This window comes from Lissotriton vulgaris, chromosome 12 (genome assembly GCF_964263255.1).
Source record: "Lissotriton vulgaris chromosome 12, aLisVul1.2, whole genome shotgun sequence".
In the NCBI taxonomy this organism is placed as follows: Eukaryota; Metazoa; Chordata; class Amphibia; order Caudata; family Salamandridae; genus Lissotriton; species Lissotriton vulgaris.
This window is the reverse complement of record NC_141700.1, coordinates 548,877,736-548,895,850: the sequence shown is the minus strand read 5'-3', so window position 1 is coordinate 548,895,850 and position 18,115 is coordinate 548,877,736. Positions and strand designations below refer to the sequence as shown.

The 18,115-nt window shown below is 45.3% G+C and overlaps 1 protein-coding gene across 2 annotated transcripts in view; it reads left to right on the top strand.

The window, feature by feature from the left end:
- The first annotated feature begins 7,600 nt into the window (after positions 1–7,600).
- NUDT17 (nudix hydrolase 17) overlaps positions 7,601–18,115 on the top strand; it is a 373,515-nt gene continuing 363,000 nt past the window's right edge. The window contains exon 1 of one of the 2 annotated variants that reach the window (XM_086945357.1): positions 7,601–7,913. In XM_086945357.1, coding sequence (XP_086801483.1) covers positions 7,794–7,913 — 120 coding nt within the window. In that variant the 5' untranslated portion in view covers positions 7,601–7,793. The remainder of the gene's footprint in view (positions 7,914–18,115) is intronic. The other variant, XM_086945356.1, reaches the window with a different exon arrangement.

Below are 18,115 nucleotides of genomic sequence, written 5' to 3'. Positions count from 1 at the left end.
TTTCTGGCATTCCAGCCGTCTTCAGCCCGGCTTGCTTGAATCCAGTGGCAAAGTGAGCAAGGGACTCACGTCTGAGCATACCCTGCCACACTTATGGCGGCCAAAAGCGGTACAAAAGGGGGTGGTGATGGACAGAGCATCTGAATCAATCAAACACTCACACCCAGTCAAAAGATCTGGGTTTAATCCATCACCGTTCTTTAGCCCACTCTGCCACCCCAGTTCAGACATGGCTATATGCAAACCAGTCTGACCCTGTGCGTCATGGGAACAGTCCAGCCCGAACTGCCAAGCCATGTCTTCCCTGGACCGGAAACAAGCTTCCGAGGACCGGTTTCTGGCATTCCAGCCATCTTCAGCCCGGCTTGGTTCAATCCAGTGGCAAAGTGAGCAAGGGACTCATGTCTGAGCATACCCTGCCGCACGTATGGCGGCCAAAAGCGGTACAAAAGGGGGTGGTGATGGACGGAGCATCTGAATCAATCAAACACTCACACACAGTCAAAAGATCTGGGTTTAATCCATCACCGTTCTTTAGCCCACTCTGCCACCCCAGTTCAGACATGGCTATATGCAAATCAGTCTGACCCTGTGCCTCATGGGAACAGTCCAGCCCAAACTGCCAAGCCATGTCTTCCCTGGACCGGAAACAAGCTTCCGAGGACCGGTTTCTGGCATTCCAGCCGTCTTCAGCCCGGCTTGCTTGAATCCAGGGGCAAAGTGAGCAAGGGACTCACGTCTGAGCATACCCTGCCACACTTATGGCGGCCAAAAGCGTTACAAAAGGGGGTGGTGATGGACGGAGCATCTGAATCAATCAAACGCTCACACCCAGTCAAAAGATCTGGGTTTAATCCATCACCGTTCTATAGCCCACTCTGCCACCCCAGTTCAGACATGGCTATATGCAAATCAATCTGACCCTGTGCCTCATGTGAACAGTCCAGCCCGAACTGCCAAGCCATGTCTTCCCTGGACCGGTAACAAGCTTCCGAGGACCGTTTTCTGGAATTCCAGCCATCTTCAGCCCGGCTTGCTTGAATCCAGTGGCAAAGTGAGCAAGGGACTCACGTCTGAGCATACCTTGCCACACTTATGGCGGCCAAAAGCGGTACAAAAGGGGGTGGTGATGGACGGAGCATCTGAATCAATCAAACACTCACACCCAGTCAAAAGATCTGGGTTTAATCCATCACGGTTCTTTAGCCCACTCTGCCACCCCAGTTCAGACATGGCTATATGCAAATCAGTCTGACCCTGTGCCTCATGGGAACAGTCCAGCCCGAACTGCCAAGCCATGTCTTCCCTGGACCGGAAACAAGCTTCTGAGGACCGGTTTCTGGCATTCCAGCCGTCTTCAGACCGGCTTGCTTGAATCCAGTGGCAAAGTGAGCAAGGGACTCACGTCTGAGCATACCCTGCCACACTTATGGCGGCCAAAAGCGGTACAAAAGGGGGTGGTGATGGACGGAGCATCTGAATCAATCAAACACTCACACCCAGTCAAAAGATCTGGGTTTAATCCATCACCGTTCTTTAGCCCACTCTGCCACCCCAGTTCAGACATGGCTATATGCAAACCAGTCTGACCGTGTGCGTCATGGGAACAGTCCAGCCCGAACTGCCAAGCCATGTCTTCCCTGGACCGGAAACAAGCTTCCGAGGACGGGTTTCTGGCATTCCAGCCATCTTCAGCCCGGCTTGGTTGAATCCAGTGGCAAAGTGAGCAAGGGACTCATGTCTGAGCATACCCTGCCACTCGTATGGCGGCCAAAAGCGGTACAAAAGGGGGTGGTGATGGACGGAGCATCTGAATCAATCAAACACTCACACACAGTCAAAAGATCTGGGTTTAATCCATCACCGTTCTTTAGCCCACTCTGCCACCCCAGTTCAGACATGGCTATATGCAAATCAGTCTGACCCTGTGCCTCATGGGAACAGTCCAGCCCAAACTGCCAAGCCATGTCTTCCCTGGACCGGAAACAAGCTTCCGAGGACCGGTTTCTGGCATTCCAGCCGTCTTCAGCCCGGCTTGCTTGAATCCAGGGGCAAAGTGAGCAAGGGACTCACGTCTGAGCATACCCTGCCACACTTATGGCGGCCAAAAGCGGTACAAAAGGGGGTGGTGATGGACGGAGCATCTGAATCAATCAAACGCTCACACCCAGTCAAAAGATCTGGGTTTAATCCATCACCGTTCTATAGCCCACTCTGCCACCCCAGTTCAGACATGGCTATATGCAAACCAATCTGACCCTGTGCCTCATGTGAACAGTCCAGCCTGAACTGCCAAGCCATGTCTTCCCTGGACCGGAAACAAGCTTCCGAGGACCGTTTTCTGGCATTCCAGCCATCTTCAGTCCGGCTTGCTTGAATCCAGTGGCAAAGTGAGCAAGGGACTCACGTCTGAGCATACCCTGCCACACTTATGGCGGCCAAAAGCGGTACAAAAGGGGGTGGTGATGGACGGAGCATCTGAATCAATCAAACACTCACACCCAGTCAAAAGATCTGGGTTTAATCCATCACGGTTCTTTAGCCCACTCTGCCACCCCAGTTCAGACATGGCTATATGCAACTCAGTCTGACCCTGTTCCTCATGGGAACAGTCCGGCCCGAACTGCCAAGCCATGTCTTCCCTGGACCGGAAACAAGCTTCCGAGGACCGGTTTCTGGCATTCCAGCCGTCTTCAGCCCGGCTTGCTTGAATCCAGTGGCAAAGTGAGCAAAGGACTCACATCTGAGCATACCCTGCCACACTTATGGCGGCCAAAAGCGGTACAAAAGGGGGTGGTGATGGACGGAGCATCTGAATCAATCAAACACTCACACCCAGTCAAAAGATCTGGGTTTAATCCATCACCGTTCTTTAGCCCACTCTGCCACCCCAGTTCAGACATGGCTATATGCAAATCAGTCTGACCCTGTGCCTCATGGGAACAGTCCAGCCCGAACTGCCAAGCCATGTCTTCCCTGGACCGGACACAAGCTTCCGAGGACCGGTTTCTGGCATTCCAGCCGTTTTCAGCCCGGCTTGCTTGAATCAAGTGGCAAAGTGAGCAAGGGACTCACGTCTGAGCATACCCTGCTACACTTATGGCGGCCAAAAGTGGTACAAAAGGGGGTGGTGATGGACGGAGCATCTGAATCAATCAAACACTCACACACAGTCAAAAGATCTGGGTTTAATCCATCACCGTTCTGTAGCCCACTCTGCCACCCCAGTTCAGACATGGCTATATGCAAATCAGTCTGACCCTGTGCCTCATGGAAACAGTCCAGCCCGAACTTCCAAGCCATGTCTTCCCTGGACCGGGAACAAGCTTCCGAGGACCGGTTTCTGGCATTCCAGCCGTCTTCAGCCCGGCTTGCTTGAATCTGGTGGCAAAGTGAGCATGGATCTCACGTCTGAGCATACCCTTCCACTCTTATGGCAGCCAAAAGCGGTACAAAAGGGGGTGGTGATGGACGGAGCATCTGAATCAATCAAACACTCACACCCAGTCAAAAGATCTGGGTTTAATCCATCACCGTTCTTTAGCCCACTCTGCCACCCCAGTTCAGACATGGCTATATGCAAATCAATCTGACCCTGTTCCTCATGGGAACAGTCCAGCCCGAACTGCCAAGCCATGTCTTCCCTGGACCGGAAACAAGCTTCTGAGGACCGGTTTCTGGCATTCCAGCCGTCTTCAGCCCGGCTTGCTTGAATCCAGTGGCAAAGTGAGCAAGGGACTCATTTCTGAGCATACCCTGTCACACTTATGGCAGCCAAAAGCGGTACAAAAGGGGGTGGTGATGGACGGAGCATCTGAATCAATCAAACGCTCACACCCAGTCAAAAGATCTGGGTTTAATCCATCACCGTTCTATAGCCCACTCTGCCACCCCAGTTCAGACATGGCTATATGCAAATCAATATGACCCTGTGCCTCATGTGAACATTCCAGCCCGAACTGCCAAGCCATGTCTTCCCTGGACCGGAAACAAGCTTCTGAGGACCGGTTTCTGGCATTCCAGCCATCTTCAGCCCGGCTTGCTTGAATCCAGTGGCAAAGTGAGCAAGGGACTCACGTCTGAGCATACCCTGCCACACTTATGGCGGCCAAAAGCGGTACAAAAGGGGATTACGAACGCTTCCTCCTCCGCAAAGCAAAACGACACCCGGACGAATCGGTACACGTATTCTACGCCTGCCTCAAAGACCTAGCCAGCACCTGCACCCTTTCTGATGAGGATGACGAGATCCGGGCGCAATTTATTCAGGGCTGCGCTTCAACTAAGTTACGTGAGCGTGTCCTACAGGAACACAACATGCCAATGAGGGATATCCTGACTCTAGGACACTCCAAGGAACTATCCAAGGCCAGAGCAGCCCACATGGAGCTCAAGGCAACAGCGACCGTCAAAGAGGAACCTAGAAGAACATATCCTCCGCCTGACGGCAGTATTCAGCTGCCTTTGTGACTGTGGGCTTACCCTGCACAGGGAGAAATGCGAGTTTCTGCGATGAGGCATCAGTTTCTTTGGGTACCGATTCTCGGACCAAGGCATCGGGCCCGACCCAGCCAAAGTGAAAGATGTCCAAGAGGCACCGGCCCCCACATCGGTGTCAGGCGTCCGCAGCTTCTTGGACATGGCCACGTACTGTGGATGCTTCATCAGAAACCTCTCAGATCTGACTGGCCCTCTGCGTGACCTCACCAAGACCACCGGCCCCTGGACATGGGGCCCGGAGCAAGAAACAGCATTCCAGCAAACAAAGGTTGCACTGTCCGCAGACACCACTCTCGTCTACTTTAACCCGAGGCAGGACTCCCAGCTTGTGGTCGACGCCAGTCCCACGGGCCTGTTTGCTGTCCTAGCGCAACAACAAGACTGTGGCGAATGGGCTCCTGTCGCCTACGCAAGCCGGACCCTCACACCTAATGAGCAGCGGTATTCTCAAATCGAGAAGGAAACCATCGCGATCCTGTGGGGTGCCGCCACTTACACATATACTAGTATGGCCACCAATTCACCGTCATCACGGATCACAAACCACTAATCCCACTGTTCCAAGGCTCCTCATCACGTCCTCCCCCGCAAATTGAATAATGGATCCTGCAGCTGCAAGAGTTCCAACTCACTGTGGAGTACAGATCAGGCACCCGGAATCCAGCCAACATTTTGTCGCGGAATTCCCGGCCAGCCACCCTTCCTGAGGCAGCTGAAGTGGCCTCCATGGATTGTCACTGAGGTAAAAGGCACTATGGTGACAGCCCAAAGAGGGCACGAGAGTAACATGCAATGTGTCCTTCTTCAAAAGAGTCCCTTTTGTTGATGATTGTGTCTTCCCAATGCCCGATAGGCCCCATGAAACCTCTCCCAGCGGGCTACCAAGCTCTAGCAATGACAGGCCCGTACCCGACCAACCAGCCACAGAAGATCGAAGCCCCAGTCCAAAGACTGCATTGGCACAAGACCAGGATCCTAGCAGTGATGAGAGTCCATCCACCTTCAGCAACCCACTGGAAGAGTCACCAACGCCTCAGTCGCGGAACAGCCAAAGCAGATACAACCTGAGGCTGTGTCCGTCGCCATCCCAGAAATACAAGGACTACGTATCCTGTGGCTAGTCGGCGACAACAGACCGAGTCGCAGCCGTTTGGGCAGTTAAGAAAAGAATACCAAGTAAGACTGTTCTGTTGGCACCTCACCTTAGAGGTGATGGTTTTTCCTGAACTGTTTTCCTTAATGTGCTATCTTGCATTTGGACCTATGTTTGTGTTCGCTTGACATGTCTCTCCTGGTAGAGGAGGAATGTAATGTTGTGGAGATTGGAAGAGTTCACGTCTCCTTTAGTATTCGGGGTGGTCCTGTTGACCCCCCCCCCCCCGCAAACGTAACATAGTGTGTTGGCTGAGCGTAAGCCAGCACGAAGTGCGAAAAAAGAATAAATAGCCCAGAGGCCATGGGCGTGGCAGTTGAGAGCTGGCCACTAAAGTAGTAACGACTTCTGTGTGTGTTATTCACTGCTCCTGGTAGGCCCCAGCCAGGACACTACAGTGACCAGCAGTTCCCGGGCCTTTGGCACTGTTTATCAAGCTGGCCCCACTAGCCCCTTATGGGTGCGGTATTGTGCGTTTACAGTCACAGAAGTGGCACTCAATGCCGGTCTTTAATGCACAGTAAGTGGTGCATGCTGCAAAAAAGCAAAGGCATATTCAGTTGGGCTGGGCCTGTGCATTCTAAAAGGTTAAAGTGTTTGTTGAATCTATCGAGAAACTATAGGTATTTTTCTTTATCTCTTGCTGTCTCTCATGTGGTGGTTTTTCTGGCTGGACAGCCTGGGCTGGCTCCAAAATATAGAAACGAATGTAAGTAAACAAACTAGTTATTTTAAAATCTGGACACTCGGGAACTGTCCTAAAATCTTAATGATGGCCCCCTTAGAAAGGAGGGGGCCCTGGACCAGAGCCCACTTTGCCCACGCCTTAAAACATCACTGACTTGATGTAAAGAGATCTATTGGGTCCCGTGTTAGAAAATGCCCCAAAAGATTTAATGATTTCATTATATATTGATGCAGTTTGTTATGTTGCACAGATATAGGCTTACAGTATAGGAATTAGTCATAGAAATTTAGATTCTAGGTCAGACAGCAGTTTCTGTCAGGATCCAGGCTAACCGGTTGCGTTGCGTCGTGGGCAAGCGTATTCTAGAAAAAAAAGCTTTCTAAAACCACCTGCTGTTTGAGGACGAACCAGGGTTCGAGCCTCAAGGTCGCGTCCACATCCTGTGATTCTGGGCAAATCACTTAATCTCCCCGTGCCTGAATGTGTAATGTAAATACGGTGCTCATGTAAAGCACTCAAATACCTTTGGGTCGATTTTGCGCTATATAAAATATGCAAAAATAAATGGTTCATCTTGAATTGAATATAGAAATAATTTCTCTTAGCTCGCCTATGTGACTCTTATCCATTCTATCCCTTCCGTATGTATGTAGAGATAACTCTAATCACTAGTAAGTGCAGTAGACCTTTGTACTCTCTACCATTCCTATGTGACTCTTAGAGTATATCCATTCGAATCCCTTCCCTATGTATATAGAGATCACTCTAATCACTAGTATATGCAGTAGACCTTTAAACTCTCTACCATTCCTATGTGACTCTTAGAGTATATCCATTCGTATCCCTTCCTTATGTATATAGAGATAACTCTAATCACTAGTATATGCAGTAGACCTTTCTACTCTCTACCATTCCTATGTGACTCCTAGAGTATATCCATTTGTATCTCTTCCTTGAGTGACTTTACTGTTTGTACATTTGCAATTTTTCTTTCTGGTTGTATCTCTTCCTTGTGTGACTTTACAGCTTGTACATTTGCAATTTTTTCTGTTTGTATCTTTTATGTAGCGTATGTAATCCTAAATCCTTATGTTGTGCAACTGGTTCTTATGTAAAGCGCTCACCTTCGGGTAAAGTTCGCGCTCTATTAAAATCGCATTAAATAAAATAAAAATAAAAAGAAGCAGTACTCCACCAGTCCGTTAGAGGGCTCCCTCGCCTTTGCTATCCAGATAAAGAAACCACCTCTCTGCCCTCCTCTTTGCAGGAAGTGAAACCACGTGAAAGATAATCAGGACAGGGAGTTCGAGTCTGCGTCCAACCCTCTTCTTTTTTTTTTAATTATATATAACCGAATAAGTGCAGTTGGTGCCTCGTCTTGTCCGCCAGCCTCCTGTGATGCTTTGAAGACGCATAAGCGTAGCACTTGTTCTAAGACGGGTTCTTAATTTAATGAGCGATACCCCCATTTTATCCCGTTTTATTTATTTTATTTTCATGGATACCATGAAGAGGATTCTGGTCTACCTGTCCAAGGAGAAATCTGTGCCGCAGTGCGCTAAGTTTATACAGGTATGTTTCGGATATATTACAGAAGTCTGAACTTGTGATGGCTGTTATGTCATTTTCTGTTTGAGTTATTGCACTTCTCTTGTTTTTCCTTCTTTATAAATGCGGAACGTCTACAACTAGAAGGCAAAGAGTAAAGCCGGAATAATACGACCCTCCTCCTTACGAGTTCTCTGGAATTACATTTCAGCAATTTTTTTTGTGTCACTACCACTCCGCACGATTACAGGTTTCACTGTGCGCAGCATCTCTCCCGTTTTACCCGGTGAGATACTGTATAAATTAGTATAATTAAGTCGGGGAACCACCGGGGTGGACGGCGTCCCCCACTTATTTTACCGGGAGCTCGACAACTATAAACTGCAACTGAGGGCAAGCCATCATTCGTGACGTCACTTCCAGTCGTGACGTCAGCGCCCCCTTCTTTTTTTAGGATTTTATTTTTTTATTTATTTAATGCGATTTTATATAGTGCGAAATTACCCGAAGGTGTCAGAGCGCTTTACATAAGAACCAGTTGTGATACATAAAGATTTAGGATTAAATGAGTTACATAAAAGATACAAGCAGAAAAAAATTAGCAAATGTACAAGTTGTAAAGTCACACAAGGAAGAGATACAGAGAAAATTGCAAATGTACAAGTTGTAAAGTCACTCAAGGAAGAGATACAAATGGATAAACGCTAAGAATCACATAGGAATGGTACTGAGTACAAAGGTCTACTACATATACTAGTGGTTAGAGTTATCGCTATATACATATATATACAAATAGATTTTCTCTGGATTTTTGGTGAGGGAAGCAGCATGCTGGATACAGGTTGTGCTGGGTCAAACCAAGTAGGCAGAGTCCGCAAAAGTTAACAAGGGGGCGGCCGATGCTCTCCCCCTCCGATCCTTGCTGTTTTAGATAATAACTGCGCCAATTGCTTCTGGGATGGGGAGGCTTCAAGCGCAGCCGCCATTTTAAAGCCAGGCATGTTCCAGAGATAATGTAGCAACTTGGCACATGTAGGGGTGCGATGCACCTCCCCTCAGGGGCTGCGGTCGTCACGGGGGCACGGCAGCCTACCTCTACACAGTGGACAGAGTGCTCCGGTGTTGGGATGCAACTCTCCTCTCTCCCAGAGTCAGCCGCTAAATCCGACGGGCGCCATTTTGGAACAAGGCATCCCCGAAGGACTAGTGTTACCGGGTTTCAGGTTGAGGGCACCGCACAGAGCCTCTCGCCCGCTGACCCCAGGTGGGAGGTGGCGGGTTGCTCCTCACTGCTGCGCCCTAGGCCAGCGCGGGCCTGGATTCTTGGCTGCATCACCGTCGCGTCGGCGGGAGGAGAGGGCAGTCCCCTTCCAGTCCCGCACACCCCAGTGGGCACTACAGCGTGCTCTGCAGGTGCCGACAGTAGGTCCGCTGACTCACCGCGCCTCAAATACGAGTCCTCCGCCCCGTAGGTTGTGCTGCAGGAGCCTCGCGAAAAGTCGCGGGCTCCACGGATCGGGAGCATGCTCTGGCGGTGGACGGCCACCATCTTGTCTCTGGGGCCGGTGTCAGATGGAGGTGGTTTTCCTGACTATATTCGATAATAACTAACCAATAAGCAAACTATTTCGGGCATATTTTTCATCAGCTGTAAACATTGTAGTAATTGCAGGTGCTGCATGACTTCACTGGTTCTGTGCAATAAAATTCGTAATCTCCTGGTAATTGGCTGGTATTGTCTGGTGGTCTAGGGATAGGTGGTAGCCAGGTCTATTGTTATCACTTCCTTTCTACCAGGCGAGTCGTAAAGAGGAGATAATACGCAAATATCCTCATGTTATTCCCCAGTAACTCGTAATAGGTGTTAATGATCGAATCTGATAAATAACGTACCCAGTGGTATTATTTATCAGGCGCGAGAAATAACACATAAAATTGTCATCAGACTCTTTAATAGAGTGCAAAGGGAGGTTAAGTGATTTAACAAGTGACTCACCGGTTGGGTCAGAATAAGAAACCAGGGAAAAATGATTTCCCATTCAGTTAGAAACTGAGGTCAAGATACACATTTCAGTCTTTTTTTAGAGTTTCTTTTAAGTCCGACTTAGGGCCTGATTTAGGAATCCTTGATTGTAAATTTCCAATCCTGATAAACCAATTCAGGACCAGTGAAATCCAAAGCTGGAACACTGCGTAGATGTTTCCTGGGCAATGGTCATTGCGAATGTGGTAAACTAAACCCATAGAAAGTCATCCAGGAGCATAATTATTCCTGCGTGCCTCCAGCACATTTAGGGGTCTATTAGGATGGCGTGCAGATCACCATAACACCCCGCCGGACGGCCTTTTCCTGCCACATTAGTATGGCGGGGGGTACCGCAGCAGATAGAAAGACCGTCTGCCGCTTTTCCGCCGCCTACCGGGCAGAAAAGGCCCATAATATGGTGGTGGCGAAGACTCCGCCATGGAAAGGCATGCAGTTTTCACTTTGGGGGCATGTTGCGGGCCCCCAGGGGTTGGGGGACTGGGGGACGCACTTGGGGGTACCCATGGTACCCTCCAACATTGGCATACACAAGGTGGCAGGTACTGCGCGGTGTCTGTCACGTTGTGCATGCCAATGCACAACATGCATATATGGCATTGTGGCGGGTGCTGCTTACAGCACCGCCCGTGACAATGCAGTATGCGGTTGCATCCTAATTGGCGGTGCAGGACCGCCGCACCACTGCCCGCCGGTCCCAGCACCGCTAGGGTGGGGGGCGCACTGGAGACCGCTCGCCATCCTAATAGACGCCTTAGCGTCTAACTGGTAGTGTGACTGACTCTAAGGCATTTGTTTGCTTGGAAGGGAAAATGAAAGTGCCTGTTTTTTTAGAATGTTTCTTTTTGTTGGAAAAGGCGTTGCCTTGCCCCCATCCAAGTTCCTCTGCAAAGGAGGCACTGCGGACTTTGCTATTGGTTGTATCTCCTTCCAGCATGACTAAAATATGAATATACAAAAACATTATAGCCTAAATATGGAGTATCAAAATATCTGGAATTAAGAATAAGTACAGATTGGCTATTCTTGACTCCATATCCTCATATCTTGAAGATGTGTGTGTATATATATATATATATATATATATATATATATATATATATATATATATATATATATATATATATCTCGATCTCTTTCGTTTCACAAGAAAAATGAAACTACATAAACACTTCAAAACGAGACCACAAGCAAAAGATGTAACCAAGCAAGGGGTTAGATTGACAGCTACAGACTCTTTGAGTGGCAGGGATCTGCCAGGTCTTGAAGCCATGAACTCTCTTAGAATGGAGCAAGAAGGAAATCCTCAAACCATCACTAATGAGGATGTGGTACAACGAGCCTTGTTACAAGGCATTGAACAAGAAAGGGAAGAAACTCAATTCAAACCCAAGTCTACCTTCGTACCTCAATCGCCATGGGATGCGATTGACGCTTTTACGGAGGCAATGACCCTGGATCTGATTGATTATAGGAAGAAAATGACTCCCAGCAGCCATAACATCACGGAATCACAAAAGAAAGCCCTGCAAGATCTTATGGGGGATAATAAGATCGTGATTAAGCCCTCCGACAAGGGGGGCAATGTGGTACTGCTAACCAGCGAATATTACCAACAGGAGGCCATGAGACAGTTATCTGACCGCAAGTATTACTCTCCAACTACCAACAAGATCTATGAGGAGAGCATTGCCAACTATGATGACTTGATTCGAAAGTGGTACAATTTACAAATGCTGGGGAAGGATGAACATCTATTCCTACGGAGTAATAGCCCTATGCTTCCAACGTTCTACCATCTTCCTAAGCTCCATAAAAGCGTGACAGCACCGCCCGGACGCCCTATTGTTGCGTCTATTTATGGACTGACGGAAAATATGTCCAAGTTCGTGGACTCTGTTCTTTTCCCCCTTGTTACTGGCCTGGATTCTTATATCCAGGATACGAAAGACTTTTTGAACATTATCGAAGGTATGAGCTGGCAATCCAACTATTTACTTATGGTGATGGATATCACCAGTCTCTATACTAACATTGACCACCAGCAATGCCTGAATGCTGTTAGACATTTTTTGGAAAAGCGCCAATTGCGCTTTACACAGCACAATCTTATGATTCTGGAATTTGTACAGTTTTGCTTGAATAACAACATTTTCTTATTTGGTGAGCAATTGTACAGGCAAATCTCTGGTACAGCGATGGGCACCTGCTTTGCTCCCAGCTACGCGAACTTGTTCGTTGGCTGGTGGGAGGAGCAGGTGCCCAGGAGCTGGAAGGGGGGACAAGACTATGGCAGGGTGGTACATTGGTACCGGTACATAGACAATCTTTTTATCGTGTGGCAGGGTACTACGGCCAGCGCTGAAATGTACATCAAAGATCTGAATAATAACTGCTACAATTTGCACCTTTCGGGTACAATTAGTCGAGTGGCAGTAGACTACTTGGACCTGAGGGTGTACATTGATGAGGGTCGGGTACATACTTCCCTGTACAGGAAAGAAACAGCAGGGAATTCCATTCTATTTGCCAAAAGCAGCCACCCGCCTAAGCTTATTAAAAGCATCCCCTACGGGGAACTCCTCAGACTCCGTAGAAACAGCACACAGGAACATGAGTTTGAGAAGGCGGCCCATGAATGTCTGGAACGTTTCAGACTAAGGGGCTATGGTGATTCCCTATTACAGAGTACACTAAAAAGAGTCAGGAAAATCCCTAGGATAGAACTGCTAAAAAAGAAAAAGAAACCAACAGAAGATGATCTGCAGACTAGGACCACCAGCACAGAGGTTAATAAGTTTAGGATGATAACACCTTATTCCTCTGGAGCTAATCACCTCAAGGCCATGATGAGAAAGAACTGGCATATCCTGCGTACAGACAGTATACTGAGGGAAGATCTGCCTCTCTATCCTCTAGTTACCTTCAGTAAGTGCAGGTCGTTGGGGGACATGTTGACACATAGTCATTTCAGCAAACCCACCAACAAACCAAACACACTGAAGGACATGAGTGGGTTCTACCCTTGTGGCCGCTGTAAAGCGTGTGCCGCAAGCAAAAGAGTTCTCCGATATGAAAATCAGATGACGGGTAGATCTATGACTATAAAGAAATTCTTGACATGCAGTACTGTCTATGCAGTCTATTGCCTGGTATGCCCGTGTGGCCTCCGCTACATCGGGAGTACCATTAACCAATTGAAATTGAGGGTGCTTGAGCACCTCAGAGCCATTGACAAAGTTGACCCTTCCTACCCAGTAGCGCGTCACTTTTCTGAGTTCCATAATAAGTACCGTACCAAATTAACATACTTTGGGTTGGATCATGTACCTAATAACATCAGGGGCGGAGATAGATTAAGACGACTCAGAAGACTGGAATCAAGATATATTATCGATTTAGCTACGAAACATCCGGGGGGCCTTAACAGTGGGGAGGAAATGGCTATCCATCTAGGCAAATGAATTTCCTATATTGGTTCTGGGCCTTTTGTTGATATCCTGCTTTATAGTCATTGTTGAGATAAGATACAAGCCTTGAGGATGGCCTCGGAGTAGAAGTGTTTGAGTTTCATGACTCTAGTAAATGAGTACAGCAAACTGGAGCAAGAAAAGTTTTTTGCGGACTTTTTACTATGAATTTGTACAGCCCATTCATTAACCTGTATATATATGTACTTACTTTTTGAAACTTTGAAGGAATATGAAGTTAGGATAATCTTCATATGTATTTTTTGTATATATACTTTCCTGTAATATTTTTCAGGTGCAATGTATATATGTGTATATGTTATATGTTATGTTATGTTATAAACCGTTTTGTAACGCGCTCTGTTACTGGTGAGTATCCTGGCGCGGGGAAAGGGACAAATCGGCAGAGAACAAGACATATATGTGTATATATGGTTATGGATGTATTTTGCTTTGATTTTCTTGCTGATATAATCCTTATCCTTATTACAGCAGACTAACAATGTAAGGACTCATGCCGATCCACGGCTAGATACTGATACATAGTATAACTTGTATAATTATTGATTTTGGCATTTACCTCTTGTTTTTCCAACCGATACACGGTTTGATGATTTTGGAAGGGTAATTGTTGTGTTGATATTTACACGTTATCCACTACAAGATGGCGCCCGTATTCGATCTTGGGTTTGTCCTTCACCTATGTCTGCTACCACTAGGAGGGTTTATAATGATATCATGTGCCTAGTGTCATTGACACTGACGAAGGCTGACGCCGAAACGCGTTTGTTTGTTGACTTTTGCAAATTAAACTGAGACCGCTGAGAAATCTACCACCTCCTGAGTGCTGTTGTTCCTTTCGAGTAAGGGGACCTTGAGCGTTTATATATATATATATATATATATATATATATATATATATATATATATATATATATATATATATATATATATATATTACCTACTGGCGGTCGCCAGTAGGTATATATAGTTAGGATTTTTTCCCTATGGGATTTCTGAAAATTCTATGTCTAATAACTTTGGCGTTTGTGGACGGAATCGGCTGAAATTTTCAGGAAAATGGCACATTTTGTTTCTGAGCAGCTCCTGGAAATTTGGGGGGGTTTCGTCAAGGGGGGGCTGAGAAAAAAGGGGGGTCCCAAAACGCGTTTTTAACATTGAGTTTTCCATAGGGCGGTTGGACTCACTTTTAGCTCGAACGGCTGAATGGATTTCCACGAAACTTTGCAAAATTGTAGGGACTGTTAGCCCGATGTGCCTTTGCTAGGTCTCAATATATGTGCTTCAGTGGATTTTGAGAAATTAACGTTTAAATCAAGATATATATCTGTAACAGCGCTCCGGGCAGCGATCCGGTTCGCGTACTTTTCGCTTATCGGAACTATGCGAAGCGAAGCTGATTGGCTCTCCGGTGTCTGTCAACATTCTAAACAGTCCGGTGCGGCCGCCATCTTGTCTTTCGGTAGGATCGAGAGATAAGAGGAGGTCAAAACAAAGGGGGAAATTTCGATAAGGGGGCATAGTAGATCCTCCCTGACCCCCCTAGGTTTTATGTGGAGGTTGTAAAAGGTTTCTGCAGGGCAAAAAAAAAAAAAAAAAAAAAAAAATATTTATGCGTGGTGAGCTCCTAGTACGCGAACCGGGTAGCGCTCTGGGCAGCGTACTATAAGGATAAAAGAATGATAGACTTTTCTAATACTGTATGTTAATTATTTGTTGTTTTTGTTCGTTTTTTTATTTATTTATTTATTTTGATTTTTAAAAAAATTATTTATTATTTTCATAGTTCATTAAAACTTCCAGCATTATATCATCTGGTATCTCGTCGAACATGGATGTTTCTGTCTCTTGTAAGGTTTGAATAAATTGTTCGTCAAAAGATTGATCCATAAAATCTTCATCCACATTTTCTTCAGTTACAATGTCTTCGGATGTAATCTCGAAGGAAACATTAGTTTCTTCTTGCTCCCCTTCCATTTTTTTGCTGTAAATTGCATTAAAAAAAAATTATATTAGAAGACTTAGGGCACTGTTGGGTTTAAGTTCAGACATGTCGTTCTGTTTTTTTAACAGTGAAGTTAAAGTAAGTAAATTCATAATTATAGCAGAGAAGTGTAAGTCAATCAATAAATGTAACAGAGGAGGTTATCTGTATCTATAACTATAGCAGGGGGTCAGTAAATAATTATCAATAAACATTTTTACAAATTAATTTAAAGTGCCACTTACAAATTATCAAATAACTTTACAGGGAGGTGAAAAGGCTCTTGAAATGTAGTTCAGGAAGTAGCAGTGAAAATGGCTGTGTTTCCTTCTCTTCCTTTATATATATTCAGGTATATAACCAATTAAATGTCAGGTAATAAAAATTGTAAATGAAAGTAAAGTTTTCATTGGTTGTCAATTCCAACACTTCAGATGTGTTTTGTGAAGTAATTTACCTCAAGGTATTTAGAGAGGTCTACAGGCTTAATGGCTAAATGGAATTTCAATCAAATTTGTGAAAATGAAAGGGATTGTTATGTAGTATGAGTTAATCTATATTTGGTGAGAGTGTCTCCAGTCCTTTTTCTTTGAATTACTTTCCCACCTTTTCTTTGGGCCGCTTCCCGGGAAGCAGTTTAGTCCGCGAACTAGAAGCGTAACGGGAGTCCACCATTTTGTGTTTCGGTCGAATTAACATATAAAATGGAGGTTAAATAATGTTCAGAAAGGGTAGAAGGGGACACGGTACAAGTATTTTGACCCCCCAGGTTTTCTGAGGGTGGCTGAGGAGGACCATATGTGCGGAGAAAAAACATTTTTAAAATAATTTTGGGCGGTTAGCTTCCAGTTCGCGTACCGGGTAGCGCTCTTTGAGCGTAGTTTGTTGAAAATTACAGAAATAAGTTAGAGAAAAGTATTAATTGTGCGTGATCAGATGAAGGGTAGCTCTGAGAAGAGCTTTTGGGTTTATGTTCCATTTAGGTACTTATAAGTAGGTACCAATGCACAGTCTTAAATTCAGAATGAAAATTCTGTTGCCCTCATCTGAGAAGTGAACTCCATCTCCTCTGTAGATATCTTGCATATAGTAACGCAAGTTATTATTGTACAGGGAGCCCATTCCATGGTCTCTCATGAAAGCTGAAACAGATTTGTTTACATGCTTCCTCGCTTTCTCAATTTGTGGACCAAATTGGTTGGACCACCTCCATTTCTGTCTTTGGCATATATTGGAATATACCAAGGCAGTTTGAGGAAAAAGTGCCATTAATTGCTCAAAGGTGTCCTTTAAAAGCATTTCCAGACCTACTCCTGTTAAAGTGCCCAAATCATTACCTCCACAATGCACTATTAACAGGTCAGGTTTTGGCAAATGCATAAAGGTTTTCACCAATGGTATCAATTGGTGACATTTTAATCCTCTTTGGCCCAACCATTTAATTTCCACATCTTGTAAATTGAGGTTGTGTAAATTTCTGTTGTCAGCATACCTTTGAGCCCAGTGGATGTAACTATGTCCAACAATCCAGACGTTAAACATGGTGGGAGAAGGTTGTGCTGCAGTCAGATGAAGTGTGGTAATGAAAGGGCAGTTGAAACAGTAGGAGTTTGTAAAGAAAAAAAACTGTGGATTTCCAATGCTAATGATTCATTAGCAGTGATTGGCGCATTTCCATTTCTGAAAACAGAAAGTTAGGGTGCATGGATGTGTTCTTGAAACATGTAATTTCAATGGTCAAGGAAGAAACTTTTAATGAAAGATTGCACTGGATACGCAGGTGCACTGAGAGTTCAGAGTTCAATTGAAACATTGTTGTGTGAATTTGCAAACATGAGAGGTCTTCCAGGAGGTCGTTGCTATGGAAAAAAGGCAGACAGGGCAGAGGGGGGGAAGGGTTTTGATTTGAAAAAAGTGAGGGAAGAGTTATGATTGGCTAATATGAGAGATATGTGAAATGAATATCTGTATTTCTGTGCTTTCAATAGCTGCAGCCTCTGGAGTGCATCCTTTTTCTTCTGCTGAAGACAATTTGGTGTATTTCTGAGACTGTTTTTAAAATCCAAAAAGTATTTGCTAAGGTGAGAAAAGATTTATTTATTTTAGATATAGAATAGAATGATTTAAGGAGAAAATGATGAAGAAAGCTGTGTTTTAAAACTGTGGCTTTGTCTATAGTGATATAGAAATAGATTTTGTTACTTTGAGAAATTGTATTTGCATATTCGGTGTAGGATTCTGGCATGTAGTAACTCAAGGTATTGTTGTATATGAAGCGCATTCCATGGTCTTTTATGTAAGCTGAAACAGATATGTTGTTTTTAAAAACCATTTTGAAATCAATTAAATTTTGGATATGTACTGTTAGAGCTTCATAGGTTGTTTTGGGTCATATTTATAAGGCATTTGAGTGTCTTTGATGTTATTTTTTCATTTTTAAATGGAAAGCATTCCTCATGGGGCAAGTGTCTTGTAAATACGCTCTCACCTGCGCTTGGCAAATTTAGATTTTGATTATGGGAGTTACATAGCCATGTTAATAATGTCGGAAAAATGGTGCTAGGGCATTCCAGAAAACGCTTTCGTGTGTCTCAAGGACATTTTCAGTCATTTCCTCTTGAATGCATGTATACAATTGATTTATATGCTGTGTTTAAAAACGATTCTTTTCTATGATGATATTTTTTCTCTTTTAAATGGAAAGCGT